The 17007-nt window shown below is 34.4% G+C and overlaps 1 protein-coding gene across 4 annotated transcripts in view; it reads right to left on the bottom strand.

Moving 5' to 3' along the window:
* Positions 1–1779: 1779 nt before the first annotated feature.
* The window catches only part of LOC105053738 (katanin p80 WD40 repeat-containing subunit B1 homolog KTN80.3), a 42138-nt gene continuing 26910 nt past the window's right edge, over positions 1780–17007 (bottom strand). For 3 of the 4 annotated variants that reach the window (XM_010935006.3, XM_010935005.3, XM_010935008.3), the window contains 3 exons: positions 2865–2981; positions 2697–2765; positions 1780–2544 (listed from right to left, as the gene is read on the bottom strand). In XM_010935006.3, coding sequence (XP_010933308.2) covers positions 2481–2544; positions 2697–2765; positions 2865–2981 — 250 coding nt within the window. In that variant the 3' untranslated portion in view covers positions 1780–2480. Of the gene's footprint in view, positions 2545–2696; positions 2766–2864; positions 3054–17007 lie in introns of those variants that run through there. The other variant, XM_010935007.3, reaches the window with a different exon arrangement.

The raw sequence follows: 17007 nt of genomic DNA, 5'->3' as shown, positions 1-17007 counted from the left end.
TCTTAATTTTGAAGAGTGTGTTCAGTTAGCTCTACAACTCATTTACAAAAGAACTAGTAGATATACATTTAAAAGAGTAGCTATGACTAATTTTTTAGTAATGAAACAAAATTTGATCCAATCTCTCTCTCTATCCTAAATTCAAAAATATCATTAACCTCTGATATTTGGACAGCATATGTTAGTAGTTATTATTTTATTACTGTTACTGCTCATTATATTAATAATGATTGACTATTAAATAAATGTATTCTTGCATTTCATGCTTTTAATTTTTCACATTCTGGGCAATAAATTTCTAACGCTATTTATCAAATTACATGTACATATGATATTAATGATAAAATTATATTTATCACTTTTGATAATGCATCTAATAATAATTTTGCTGTTGGATTATTGAAAGACTTTTTACATCCCATTCTAAATAAAAATTTATTATATATTAGATATGCATGTCATATTTTAAATCTTTCTATTCAATCTGGTATGGATATGGCTCAAGATATTATTATAAAAATTAAAAATACAGTTTACAAGACTTCAAAAATTTAAGCACATGTGTATAGATCATGGTAAATATTTTAAAAAATTTAAACTTGATATAGTTACTCATTGAAACTCGATATATACAATAATACATGATGCATATCCATATAAAAATTTATTAAGTACATATATTAATGATCGTGGATTAGATTTTACATTAACTAAAAATGATTAGAATAAATATAAAATTTTAGAAAAATTTTTAGTTAGTTTTTATAATGTCACTGAAGTTCTTTCTGGTATTTATTATCTAACCTCTTGTTCATTTTTACAATAAGCATATTTTATTAGTAAAAAATTTGCACAACATAGATACGATGATATTTTAGAGCCTATTATTTATGAAATAAAATCTAAATAAAATGAGTATTAGGATAGGATATGTCCTATATATAACTTAGCTGTCGTATTTGATCCACATGTTAAATTAAGTGATGTTTTGATTTTACTTGATGCATATTATGAAAACATAAATCTAGATCCTGAACCCACTAAAACTGAAGTAAACCAATTTCTTCGTGATATTTATGCTTTAGATGATGATAAGATTCATGGATCTAGTGCTTTTCATTCACAAATCTCCATCTTTTCTTCAAATACTTCTCGTTCATCATCTATTTTTTTATTCATTGCACATAAAAGATATACACATGCTTCTTCAAATTCATCTTCATCTTTAAATAGCAAACTTAAATTTTATTCATGAAATGATCTTCAATCTACATATGATGAAAATCAAATAAAAAATTTTAATGTGTTAGCAGATGAAAAAGTATCAAAAATCAATATCCTATAATGTCCACCATTACACGTGATATCTTAACTGTACCGATGTCCACAGTGACATCAAAATCTGCTTTTAATGCTGACCAATGAATTTTAGATGAAAAAAAAAATAAGATGATCAGCAAAATAATTGAGATGCTACTCTATTTCAAAGATTGATTGGATACCGAGATGAAGCTTCAAGATAAAGATAGATATAATACAAGTTTTGACGACGACGACAACACAAACACTACTGACGATGCATGACGACCAGTAAGATTTTCAATTATTAATTTCTCATATTTATAATTTTTTTAATTTTATTTTTTGATTATTGATGTGAGCCATCTCAATTTCTTCTTTCTTCCTCATTATTTTTAAAAGTCAGACCTAGCTCCCTCCCTTATACTATTTTAATTAATATTAATAAACCGATAGGGATCCACGCCAAACTCTTCACCATTACAAAATAATTTTTTGTTTTTACAAAAAAATCTCACATATATTTTTACAAAAAAAATCTCAAAAAAAATTCTACACGGACCGGAATGGACCTGGACTGAGCCTGGACCGAACCGTGTCTGACCCACGGGCTGTGCCAATCTAGGCCCTTATGGGCGCCGGACCTTCTAGCCTTTATGGGCCATGCCGAGTCTACACCGCAAGTCATAAATCTTCAATCCAGTCTGATCCTTTCTAATGGGCCATGTCTGTCATGATCTGTTACTGTAACTAATGAATCATGCCAGGCACGATCTGTTTTTTGCCGGACCGTATAATGGACGGTCCAACGACCAAACACATGCTCTAACGCAAACAAATAGTTATAAACCTCTATACAACAAATGCTTTAAATATCAAATCGTAAGCCACTAGCAGGAAGCATTTTACAAGTTAGATCAAACAAATCCTTTCGTGGCTGTGATGTGCCCTTCCAAGGTTTGTCCTTCTAGCTGTGCTGCTACCATTAATAGGTAGGACATCCTCAACTTCCATGGCCTTCTGTTCTTGGATTCGTAGCTGAAGGTTGTCAGCTGACACATCGGGAAATGTACCCCTGTTGCAAGTAAAAGGCCTCGCAAATGGTGGTAATCTTTACAGTGTGGTGGTCGAGGGAGCAAAAGAATGTGCATCATATCCATCTATCTATCCACATATATACGTCAGTCAGAGCCCTTTAAGAGAAGGTTCAGCTCCTGTGCAGATCTTGCAATAGACCCTCCTCTCCTGTGGAAAGGAAGAAGAAAATCCTGTAATTTATTGACCATAAAATGTTCTAAACGGAAAGATTGATTTTCTGTAGGAATACATATTCTCAAGGCTGTGATTGAAAAAGAATCTCAACATCAGGAGTATTTACAGCAACAATGAATGCGCACCTTGTGAGAGAAGGGAGAATCCGTTTGACCTTTTCAAACTCAATAAAACATGTTTTGCACTTTTCCAGCCTGGCATGGAGCAAAAATTGGATCAGACACATGAATTAGCAGCAGATTAATTGCAACAAGTTAAAAAAAAAAAAAAAAAAAAATCAGTTTGAGAAGTACCTTTCCTCTACTTGAAGATCAACACCAACAGATGGAACAGCTGATAGAGCTGAGTGGATTACAGGACCGAAGATTTTGATAAGCTTTAGCAGCATCTCCAAAGAAATGCTTGTGTGTCTGAGAATTTAAGACGGTAAGCATGCAGGACATGTTTCATTTGAAATGGGCATGACTTGCCAAACCACATTACTACATTGAAATATGATCAACATAGCGATCAGTTTATACGAAGCTGAAATGGTAAAAAATAAAAAATAAAAGAGCAAATATGGAAGTTCAAGTAGCAGATATATGGCAAGCAGAAACAAGAAAAATGAAAATGGAAATAGGAAGAATATGTTGTTATCAAGGCTTGCCATCCCGGTGCTGAACCCATATTGGTACTGTTGACCAGTATATTTTTGGTAAGCTATGTTAAAATCTGCAATGTTGTAATTAGGAAATGCTTGACCAATATATTTTTGATAAGCTGTGCTTAGGAAGAAAATCTGTAATGATATAATTATGGAGTGGTTGACCAATATACTTGGTAAGCTATGTTTAGGAACAAAATCTGCAATGCTGTAATTGGAGAATAAAATCAGCAATTGCAATGTAAGCATTTATGTAATAACATCGATATAAAAAAAAAGTTGTAAGTCAGAAGAAAATCAAGATTTGAGGCCTATCACTCTTTCTCATATTATTCTCTCTACTCCCTTACTTTCTCTTTACTATCTCTTCGCATTTTTAACTTGATATCAGAGCATGGTTCTAATCTAAACTCTTGTCAAGACTGACCCCCGTGAGCATTCTTTTTTTTTCTTGATTGTTCCCATGATATTTGGGACATGTCAGAAGTTAGTACCAATGGTGATTCCAACCGCACAGTTGGTGAGGGCAGTTGAAGTAGGGCTGTAGCCCTTGATGACAACCCCTCTCTCCAAATCAGTCCTGTAAAGTTAGATGGGAACAATTACCTCATGTGGTTTAGATCTTGTTTGTTGTTTATCAAGGCCCAAGGTATGTGTGGGTTCCTTTCTGGGGAGAAAAAGAGACCTGCAGCTGATGACTCTTCTTTTGGCCAATGGAAATCTAAGAATTCCTTGATTATGTCTTGGCTTATCAATTCAATGCAGCCTCACATCGCTCATGGGTACTTTTAGATTCTGCATGGAAAACCTGAAATGCCGTTGCCCAAACATACAATTGGGTAATGATGTTGAAGTCTATGAACTAAGGAAAAAGATTCATGAGACTAGATAAGGAGAGATGACTGTGGCTCACTATTTTGCTGAACTTAGCATCCTATGGCAAAAATTGGATTTTTTTCAAGATTTTCAAGCTGATTGCCCTAATGATGCTACCAAATTTCAGAAAATGATTGATAAGGAGCGTATTTATGATTTCTTGGCTAGGCTCAATGTGGAGTATGACTAAATAAGAGTTTAGATACTTAGAAAAGATCTTTTTCTTTCATTGAGACAATCCTATGCTCTTGTACAGCAACAGGAGAGTAGAAGATCTGCCATGTTGAACACTACTATCCATGAAAGATTTGCAATGGTAGTAAATTCAAGTCAGAAGAAAATTAGGGGCAAAATTATAGTGACCAAGCAACTACTAATAAAGATAGGTTGAAATGTAATTATTGTGGACGAACAAGACATACTAAAGAGACTTGTTGGAAACTACATGGCCTTCCTGCTAGGGGACGTGGTGGTAAATGAGCTGGATTTGCTCGACCACAGGGTCATATACTTGAGATGAAAGAGAATATATATGAAGACTCAGACACTAATAATCTCACAAAGGAGTTGCAATTATTCAGACGTTTGATGGCTAAGCTTGATTCAAATATATCATCTTCTACTTCTAATTTTGCTCACATAGATGTAGGGTTCGATGAGCACAGCGGAAGTATAAATTTCAAAAAATTTTCATAATGAATTTCAAACTATCAAATCCTAATCCAAGACTTCCTTGATGATTAACAATCATATACACAAATATTCATAACTTTATGGAAGGTGTAGAAGAATACCCGTATTGCTAAATCCAAAATTTCGGCAAGAGTTTCTACTAGGCGCCCAAATATTCACCCTCCAATGGTGATCTGCACAGGAATTGGCTCAAAGATCGCTCCTTCTGAACCCGATCGTCGGACCCAAATTGTTCCGAACTTGATCGATTTGGTCGAACCACTTCCTGAGTCAGACTTGGACCACTTCTTGACTTTTAGGCAACTTGGCTAGACCTCTTAAGACCTTCTAGAGCCTTATCCTAAACCTATTTAGGCTTAGATTAGGCTAGCTAGGTTTGTCCTAAGAGAACTAGGGGTGTAAGAGAGAGGAGGAGAGAATTCTTGTCTTAACCAAGATAAGATGAGATATAGGAATTAAATGATCTCCTCTCGATGCCGTCCTCTATTTATAATTACTGAGAGGGCATGAGAAGCATCTCCCAATGATTTCCAACCACCTAAAAACAAAGACTTATCACACCAAAAGTTTTATTAGAAAAGAACTCTTGAAAATAAAACATCGGTCCACTCTTTCCCTCATGCACGCGCTCACGGAAAGGTACAGAAGACATTCAATTTTTAAATCATATAATCTCTGATTTTACCACGTGTAAAAGAAGGATTTTCAGAGTCTATCTAAATACAAATGGATGCCCAAAATTCATTTGAGATGAGCCTCCTTCTGCCTTAAAGCAGGACTCTTCTTATGTCCCTTCATGAGAAACAGAATTTCTACACGTGCATTGAGTTTCTCTCCTCTTTCACGTCCCATCATACCACTTCATGCACTAAAATATGTGCTAGACTGACAGAAGACTGGATAAGCTTTCATAAAAGCCAAGAACTCATTTAAGATGAACTCTATAGAATCCTCCACGCCAAGATAAGCTAATGCCTATCATATTGTGCGCCAAGTCTTGGATAAAGTCCAATCCCCTTTAGACTCTATCATTCTAATGCCCAAAGGGGCCATGTGGCACCCTCTAATGGCTGCTCACATCAGAGATTAATCCAAATTAATGCCCAATTAATTTGATTCATAAATTAAATCAGATTTGAACCGAATTCGATCCATAAGTAGGAGCTAGGGTTAGCCACATGTGCTAGCATGCTCACTGGCTAACCAATTGGATTAATTGGTCCAATCAATCTTGTCAAAACAACTTCTTGACTAATTTTTTTATGTGTGTGATCCATTGGGTTCCATATCTAGCCAGCAGTAGGTCTAAATGCATGTTGACCTGATTAGATTAGACTCCATCTAATCAGTTTAGATCAAACCCATGTCAACCTCAGTTGTCAAATTAGAACTCTTTCTAATTGACTCATAAATTAATCACTTTAATTCATGAAAACCTACAAGACATGATTGACATCTAGCAACATGTCATGCCTATCCAGAAGATATAGGATTTGGTGAAAATATCAAATATATCCTTTAGTGGCAAATTACCATGCAATTCAGTCTTTCGAACATCCTGCATCCTGAATATGTTTATGAGTATGGAATCATATCAAACTCAACACATATTCTTATTGATTCTCCATCAATCAATTATCAATCTAATGAAGGATTAGAATCCCTATCTAATCTTCATCTGCTTTGGCCAAAGTCTTCCAGAGTTATCTAGAGATGAGAATACATAGGATATCATTTCTTCTTACTAAGAGTGATCGATTCTTTATTGACCTACTCACAACCTTCATACACACTCCACCATATCCAGAATACCCCATTCATGACTTAATGCCATGATTGAGTATGAACCAAAATATGGATTCATGTGCATAAGGTTCCATAGTGATCTCAAATCTAAGGACCACTTGCACAACTCCTACTTAGAGAATCATCTTTTGATGTACATATAAGGCTCCATAAGATATTCTCTATCAGTGAGTCAATTAAGTGGACTTATTCCTCAATGAGCATCCTCATTCTTATATTAATATCCCCATACAAGTGGCTTATGAGATCAGCCATCCTCTCCATTAAGCATACATAGAATGTGCCAGTTTATCCAGAATATTGATCTCTGACTCAATATTCCCACGATCAAGAATATTTAAGATTAGGATTTTAGGATTTTAGCTCTCACAAGCATGATCCATTCATGTCTCCTAAAATCATTGTCCTAATCTTTGAGGTTCATCATAATCTTTAATATAAAAGATGCAACTGAAATGATGAATCACAATACCTCATTTTATTCATATCAAAATAAATGTTATTATATGAGTTGAAAGAATATACAGATAAGTTCCATCATACCACTATTATGATTGGCTTATAGGGTACTTATTCTTTCAATCTTCCACTTACACTAAAGTCAATCGTCTTTGTATTTTAAATCCATACAGTCAAGATGACGATCAAACAATTACTGTGGTAAAATCTTAGTGAATGGATCTGCTATATTGTTTTTAATTTCTACTCATTCTAATATAACATTTTGTCTTTCGACAATCTCTCGAATGAGATGGAAGCATCTGAAGATGTGCTTTGATCTATGATGAGACCTTGATTCCTTAGCTTGTATAACAGCACCAGTGTTGTTACAATACAGAGGTATTAGTCCTTTAATCACAGGAACAACTTCTAATTCCATGATGAACTTCTTCATCCAGATAGCTTTCTTAGCGGCTTCACTAGCAGCGATGTATTCTGTCTCAGTGGTTGAGTCAGCTACTGTCTGCTGCTTAGAACTCTTCCAACTCACTGCTCCTCCATTCAGGATAAATACATACCCTGAAATTAACTTGCTATCATCTGGATCAAATTGAAAACTAAAATCTATATAACTTTTTAATTTCAACTCTAATCCACCATATATTAGAAAAATATCTTTAGTTCTTCTCAGATATTTAAGAATATTTTTCACAGCTTTTCAATGGTCCTCTCATGGATCAGCCTGATACCTGCTGACTATATCTAACGCATAAGCCACATCAGACTTGGTACGTAGCATGGCATACATTATGGATCCCACTGCCGAAGCATAAGGGATGAAATTCATTTTCTCTTTCTTTTGGTGTCTTTGGACACATATTTTTAGAGAAATGTATGCCTTGACTTATGAGCAAATAACCTCTTTTACTTCCCTCCATGTTAAATCTCTTCAACACTAAGTCAATGTACCTAGATTGGGACAAACCTAACATCCTTTTAAATCTATCTCTATAGATCTTTATACCCAAGATATAGGATGCTTCACCCAACTTTTTTATGAAAAACTTATTAGATAGCCAAGTTTTGACTGACTGAAGTATTGGGATATCATTCTCAATCAATAGTATGTCATCGACATACAAAACTAAGAAGACTAAAGCACTTCCACTAGTCTTTTTATATACACATGGTTCATCCACATTTATAATGAAGTCAAACTCTTTGACTGTCATATCAAATTAAATATTCCAACTCCTCGATGCCTGCTTTAATCCATAAATGGATCCATATCAAAACCTTCTTGCTGAGTCATGTAGACCTCTTCCTCAAGATTGCCATTAAGGAAAGTGATCTTGACATCCATTTGTCAGATTTCATAATCATAGTATGCATCTATAGCAAGTAAAATCCGTATAGACTTCACTATAGCCATTGACGAAAAAATTTCATCATAATCAATCCCTTGCTTTTCTTTGAAATCTTTTGGCACTAACCTAACTTTGTAGGTTTCAACTTGACCATCTGCTTTGATCTTCTTTTTGAAGACCCACTTGCACCCTCTTGGAGTTATTTCCTCAGGTGCATCAACCAGTGTCCATACTTGATTGGAATACATTGAGTCTATTTCGGATTTCATAGCATCTAGCCACTTGTCAGAGTCCTTACTCATGATAGCTTTCAAATAAGTCAATGTATCATCATTCTGAATGATATTAGTCTCATTATCATTCCCTATAATGAAACCATATCTTAAAAGTACATTACGCAATCTATCTAATATTCAGAGAGGAGGTATATATTGTGGATGTACCTCATTACTAGGTACTTCTAGTTGAGAATCTTTCATAGGTAACTCTAGAACACTTTGTAGGTCTTGAATTTTCTTAAGTTCAATATTTCTCCCACTACCTCCTTGGATAAATTTTTTTTCCAAGAATATGGCATGCCTACTAATAATTATCTTTTGTTCAATAGGGTGGTAGAAATAATATCCTTTAGTTTTCTTAAGATATCCTACATATAAATATTTATCTGATCTTGCACATAGCTTATGTCCAAAAATATTTTTAATATAAGCAGGACAGCCCCATATCTTGAGATGTTTAAAACTAGAGTTCCTTCCATTCTATAATTAATATGGAGTGCTAAGAACAGACTTTGAAGGTATCTAATTGAGAATATATACGGCAATTTCTAAGGCAAATCTCCAAAAAGATATTGAAAGATCAGTACAGTACATCATAGACTGTACCATCTCCATAAGAATACAATTCCTCCTTTCTGCTATACTATTTAACTGTGGTGTATAAAGAGGTATCCATTCAGAAAAAAATTTGTATCCTTTAAGATGATCAAAAAATTCATTGGATAAATATTCACCACCTCGATTGAATCGAAGGACTTTAATACTTTTTTCAGTTTGTTTTTTGACCATCTTTTAATATTTCTTAAACTTATCAAAAGTCTCGGATTTGTGTTTCATGAGATACACATATCTATATCTTGATAAATCATCTGTAAAAGTTATAAAATAGGAATATCCACCTCCAACTAAAGTTGTCATGAGCCCACATACATCTGAATGTACTAAGGTCAATAACTCATTTGTCTTTTCTCCATGTCCAGAGAATGGAGACTTGGTCATTTTTCTCCTGAGACAAGACTCACAAGTACCATATGATTCATAATCATGGGGTTCAAAGAATTTCTCTTTGTATAACTTGGTTATTCTTGACTTACCTATATGACCAAAGCGACAATGTCAGAGATATGACATATTTATATCTTCTCTCTTCCTTTTCATGTTTCCATGAATATGAAAAAGATTTTCATTAAGTGATAGAATTAGAAGACCATTGTCAAAATATCCATTGCTAAAGAATTCATTTGCATGAAATATGGAGCAATCATTGCCCATAAATTTTATTTCATATCTATATTGTATCAAAAGAGGTACAGATATGATATTTCTCATAATCTTTGGTATGTAATAATATTCTTCTAATTCTAGAGTTCTTCTCGATGGTAGCTCCAATAGGTAAGTTCCCACAGCTTCAATAGAGATTGATTCTCCACTAGCACCGAAGAGTTTGAACTAATCTTTCTTCAGCCCTTTGATTTTTTGTAACCCCTGCAACGAATTGCAGATATGAGAACCACATGCGGTATCCAATACCTATGAATTACTTGCTGAAGAATTTAATAAAAATGTAGTATGTATCATATACATATCCTTGTGTGCCACACTTGCATTTTCTTTCATCTTTGCAAGAAAACTCTTGCAATTCTTCTTCCAATGTCTCGTCTTACCACAGTGATAACAGGTTATGTCTATTGGGACATTCTTTGCCTTCTTCTTGAACGTGCTTCTTTTAGAGTTCAACTTCTTTCCTTTCTTTGAACCCTTCCTGCTATATTTATTCTTGTCTACCATAAGAAGTGGACCTTTCTCTCTCTTTATATGACTTTCAGCTATTTTCAACATATTTAATAGCTCTGGCAGAGATATGTCTAGTTTATTCACGTGATAATTCACCACAAACTGAGAGGAGTCTAAGAGAGACTGGAGGATTAGATCTTGACTGAGTTTTGCACCCATGTTGAAATCTAATTGACCTAATCTGGTGATTAAGTCAATTATCTTTAGCACATAATTTTGTACTGGAGTACCCTCGGTCATCCGAGCTCGAAATAACTGCTTAGATAATTCATACCTAACAGTCCGACCCTGTTCTCTATATAGCTTTTTTAAATTAAGCAGTATGGAGGATGCATCCATATCCTCATGTTACCTCTGTAATTTATTGCTCATAAAGGCCAACATTATGCACTTGATAGTCATACTATCATTTTGCCACATCTTATATGTGACCTCCTCCTCTGAAGCATCTTCACTGATCGGACCAGGATCAGACGTGTCTAGAATATAGGACAACTTTTCTTACGTAAGTATTATGCGCAGGTTTCTCAACCAGTCCATGTACTTGGGATCAATCAGCTTATTTATATCAAGGATGCAACGTAGTGAGAGTGAAGAAGCCATAATGAAGAGTTTTAATCTACATGAATTAAGAACAATCATATAAGCAAACCACTCATGATGATATGTATAACTAGATGAGGTCTTTTATTCTAGTTATTACTCTCATTATTTTATCATATACTATAGCCCTCTCTATGGTAGATGAGAAACCCTAAACTGGTCTCGTAGTGGGGTTGAGATCCTTATTCCTCAAAGAAGTTTTGTGGATAGCACAACAAACTCCAATGAGTTCAAAAGTAGAAAAATCTACTCAATTGCATTCCCTTGCAACTATCAACATAATCTGTCTCTAAAACATTTATAGTCATATGGATAGCACAACAAACTATAATGTTTCAGTTAAGTTAGATCCTTCATTTCCATACAGCCATATTTAAAAATAATATTGTTCTTGTAGATAGCATAACAAAGCAACAAAAAATCAAATATGCCATAAGCATACTCAATGCATCAAGATATTATCACATCAGTCCTCATGATAAGCCTTATAGATAACACAACAAAATTACTATGATTCTTGAAATAATAATCATCTTAGCATGAAGAAAGGCATTAGCAGTGTTATAAATATTAAGCAAACCAAATTCAAGATTCGGATTAATCCAATTAACCAGAAAAGTGTTAAAATTGATGGAGATCCTCCCATTATTTTTTTTGGACACCAACAAGTTGACCAGATCAATCAACGGAAATAATTAGATAACCACTGCATTTGAAACACTCCTTAGACACCATCGATTAATCGATTCAAGAATTGGTTAGCTACTAGCTCCCAATACTACGACTTAATATGATTTTTATGAGCACTTTAATGATCTCATACACATCCTAATTCATGACACTAATAAAAAAAATATTAATGATTAAATAGCAACTGCTAAAATTAATCATCACATAACTATGGACATAGCATAAATCATAACATGCTTCAATAAGACATTATCAGCATACAAACATATGATAGAACCTAACAAGGTCGGCTATGATATCACTGTAGGGTTCGATGAGCACAACAGAAGTATGAATTTCAAAAATTTTTCATAATCAATTTCAAACTATCAAAACATAATCCAAGACCTCGTTGATGATTCACAATCATATACACAAATATTCATAACTTTATGGAAGGTGTAGAAAAATATTGCATCGCTAAATCCAAAATTTCGATAGAGCTTCCACTAGGCATCTAAGTATTCGCTCTCCAATGGTGATCCACACAGGAATTGACTCAAAGATCGCTCCTTCTGAATCCGATCGTCGGACCCAAGTTGACCCTGACTTGATTGGTTTGATCGAATCGCTTCCTGAACCTAACTTGGATCACTTCTTGACTTTTAGGCAACTTGGCTAGACCTCTTAAGACCTTCTAAAGTCTTGTCCTAAACCTATTTAGGCTTAGATTAGGCTAGATAGGTTTGTCTTAAAGAACTAGAGGTGTAAGAGAGAGAAGGAGAGGATTCTTATCTTAACCAAGATAAAATGGGATGTAGGAATTGAATAATCTCCTTTCGGTGCCACCCCCTATTTATAATTGCTGAGAGGGCGTGAGAAGCGTCCTTCGATGATTTCCAACTGCTTAAAGAAAAGGCTTATCATATCAAAAGTCTTATTAGATAAGAACTCTTGAAAATAAAACACCAATCCACTCTTTTCCTCGTGCGCACGTTCACAAAAAGGTGCAGAAGGCATCCCATTTTTAAATCAGATAATCTCTGATTTTACCACGTGTAAAAGAAGATTTTTCAGAGTTTATCTAATACAAATGGATACCCAAAATTCAGTTGAGATGAGCCTCCTTCTGCCTTAAAGCAGGACTCTTCTCACATCCCTTCGCGAGAAATAGAATTTCTGCGCGTGCACGTTGAGTTTCTCTCCTCTTCCACACCCCATCATACCACCTCATGCACTAAAATATGTACTAAAGTAATAGAAGACTGGATAAGCTTTCACAAAAGCCAAGAACTCATTTAAGATAGACTCTGTAGAATCCTCCACACCAAGATAAGCTAATACCTATCATATTGTGCGTCAAGCCTTGGATAGAGTCCAATCCCCTTTGGACTCTATCATTCCAACGCCCAAAAGGGCCATATGGCACCCTTTAATGGCTACCCACATCAGAGATTAATCCAAATTAATGCTCAATTAATTTGGTTCACAAATTAATCAAGTTCGAATCGAATTCGATCCATAAGTAGGAGCTAGGGTTAGCCACATATGCTAGCATGCTCATCGACTAACCAATTGGATTAATTGGTCAAATCAATCTTGTCAAAACAACTTTTTGATCAATTTTCTTATATGTGTGACCCGTTGGATTTCACATCTAGCCAACAGTAGGTCCAGATACATGTTGATCTGATTAAATTAGACTCCATCTAATCAATTTAGGTCAAATCCATATCAACCTGAGTTATCAAATTAGAACTCTTTCTAATTAAATCATGAATTAATCACTTTAATTCATGAAAATCTACAAGACATGATTGACGTCTAGCAACGTGTCATGCCTATCCGAAAGATATGAAATTTGATGAAAATACCAAATATATCCTTCAGTGACAAGTTACCGTGCAATTCAGTCCTTCAATCATCTTGCATCCCGAATATGTTTATAAGTATGAAATCATGTCAAACTCAATACATATTCTTATTAATTCTCCATCAATCAATGATAACTCTAATAAAGGATTAGAATTCTTATCTAATCTTCATCTGCTTTAGCCAAAATCTTTCGAAGTTATCTAAAGATGAGAATACATAGGATATGATCTTTTCTTACTAGGAGTGATCGATTCTTTGTTGACCTACTCATAATTTTCATACACACTCCACCATATCTAAAATATTCCATTCATGACTTAATGCCATGATTGAGTATGAACCAAAATATGGGTTCATGTGCATAAGATTCTATGGTGGTCTCAGATCTAAAGACCACTTGCACAACTCCTACTTAGAGAATCATTTTTTGACATGCATATAAGACTCCATAAGATATTCTCTATCGGTGGGTCAATTTAATGGACTTATTCCTTAATAAGCACCCACATCCTTATATTAGTGTCCCCACACAAGTGGTTGTGAAATCAACCATCCTCTCCATTGAGCATACATAGAATGTGCCAGTCTATCCAAAATATTGATCTCTGACTCAATGTTCCTATGCCAAAAATGTTTAAGATTAAGATTTTAGGTCTCACAGGCATAACCCATTCATGTCCCCTAAAATTATTGTCTTAATCTTTGAGGTTCATCATAATCTTTAATATAAAAGATGCAACTGAAATGATGAATCACAATGTCTCATTTTATTTATATCAAAATAAATGTTATTACATGAGTTGGAAGAATATACAGAAAAATCGCATCACACCACCACCATTGTGATTAGCTTATAGGGCACTTATTCTTTCAATAGATACATCAGCTAGTGCGTTTAATACTTCCATGTCTGGTAAGTCTAACCCTTAGATCATAGATTCTGGTGCGTCCAATCATATGACTGGCTCTTCATATAAGTTCTTATCATATTTTTCCTCTTTTAGTAGAGATAAAGTTCGTATAGCAGATGGTTCTTTTTCTTCTGTGTCAGAAAAAGGTTATATTCATTGCACTCCTACACTGGCCTTATCCTCTGTTCTTCATATTCCTAATTTTTCCACTAATCTTCTATCCATTAGTTCAATCACGAAATATTGAATTGTAAAGTCTCATTTTATCCTACCTATTGCATCTTTTAGGAATTGAAAATAGGAAGAACGATTGGCTATGGTAGGATTCAAGATGGCTTATATCTATTAGAAGATGGTCTTAATTTGTCAACCCATACAAGTTCTGCAAGCCAGATTTCCCACCTTATATCCTTGATGTCTGCTCAACAATAATTACTTCAATAAAACCAATGGTTGGGTCATCCATCTTTTAGAGTTATAGAGAAGTTATTTCCTGCTTTATTTCAGTCGTGCACTAAGAAAACTTTATTTTGTGATGCTTGTGAATTCGCCAAGCACAGTCGAACTTCTTATCCTTCTAGTAATAATAAAAGTACTGCACCATTTATAATTATTCATTCAGATGTTTGGGGTCCTAGTCAAGTTGTGTCATTATCTGGTTTCCGATGGTTTGTTACGTTTGCTGATTGCTATAGTCGTACTACTTGGATCTATTTGTTGCATAGCAAAAATGAGGTATTTTCTTATTTCAAGTTGTTTCATAAAATGGTATGTACCCAGTTTAATGTAAAAATTAAGATTTTGAAAAGTGATAATGGTACGGAATATACAAATAATTTTTTTCAAAATTATCTTGGTAACTATGGCATCATACATCAAACAAGTTGTGTCGATACACCAGCGCAGAATGATGTTGCAGAACGTAAGAACCAGCATTTGTTGGATATCGCTAGGTCATTTATGTTTACTATGAATGTTCCTAAAACCTATTGGAGAGATAGGGTTCTTACTGTAACTTATCTTATCAATCGGATACCATTACAAGTACTCGATATGAGAACTCCTTGTGAGCTCCTACAAAATACTTGTTCTTTTATTGTTCCTCCTAAAGTCTTTGGTTATGTTTGTTTTATTCATAATCATCAAAGAACCATAAACAAACCATGTGCCCTAAAATGTACATTCACTGGATACTCAGCAACTCCAAAAGGATATAAGTGCTATCACCCCCCCCCCAAACAAGAAAATATTATTTAGTATGGACGTCATTTTTCAAGAAACTGAAGCCTATTTTACTAAGTCATCTTTTCAGGGGAAGAATGTCACAGTGCAAGAGTCTCTTTCATCCTCATCATGGTAGGTTTCCTCACCTACTTTATCAAACAAAAGTGATAGGGAGATGGAGAAAGTTGTAAATGAGAGGGAGAAGGAACAAGAGAATGTGAATGGAGAGAAAAATAACAGTTGCAGGTATTCAAATCAAAATAAAAATGATCTGCAAACATACACTCACAGAAAATAGATAGATAAAGCCACTATACAAACCCTACCTAGTCAAGCACCATCTTTGGATTCAGTTCTACCACAATCTCCTCCTCCAAGTAAGTCATCTGTCTCATTTCTAAATTATCATTAACCAACCATTAATGATATTGATCTGCCTATTGCTATTAGGAAAGGAGTTCGAAATTATACTCAACATCCCATATCTAATTTTATTTCATATAACTCATTGTCTCCTTCCTATAAAACTTTTGTATTGTATTTGTCTTCTATGTCTACTCTCTAGGATTAGAAGGAAGCACTTGCTGATCCTAATTGGAAGCAAGCTATGAGGGAGGAGATGAAAGCATTGGCAAAAAATGAAACTTGGGAGCTTACTACTCTCCCATCAAGAAAAAGGACAGTTGGTTGTAAGTGAGTTTTCATTATCAAACAGAAGGCTGATGGGACTGTTAAGAGATTCAAGGCAAAACTTATCACAAAATGATTTACTCAGACATATGGAATAGATTATCAAAAGATATTCGCTTCTGTTGTGAAGATGAATTCAATTCGGGTTATTCTTTCTTGCGCAACAAATCTAGGATGAGATTTGCATCAATTGGATGTAAAAAATACATTCCTTCATGGAAACTTAGAGGAAGAAGTATATATAAAGATTCCTCCAGATTTTTCTTATTAGAAAACAGAAGGCAAGATATATAAGTTGAAAAAATCATTGTATGGTCTCAAACAATCTCCGCGAGCTTGGTTTGACAAATTTAGAAAAGCAATGATTATTTTTTAATATCATCAGAGTAATGTAGATCATACAATGTTCATCAAACATAATAATAGGAATATCATTATTCTCATTATATATGTTGATGATATAGTGGTGACAGGAAATGACTTTGGAGAAGTTATCAGATTGAAGACTAGTCTAGCTAAGGAGTTTGAAATAAAAAATTTAGGTAGGCTACGATAGTTTCTTG

This window comes from Elaeis guineensis, chromosome 11 (genome assembly GCF_000442705.2).
Source record: "Elaeis guineensis isolate ETL-2024a chromosome 11, EG11, whole genome shotgun sequence".
Lineage (NCBI taxonomy): Eukaryota > Viridiplantae > Streptophyta > Magnoliopsida > Arecales > Arecaceae > Elaeis > Elaeis guineensis.
The sequence above is the reverse complement of the archived record's forward strand: the minus strand, read 5'-3'. Positions and strand labels throughout refer to the sequence as shown.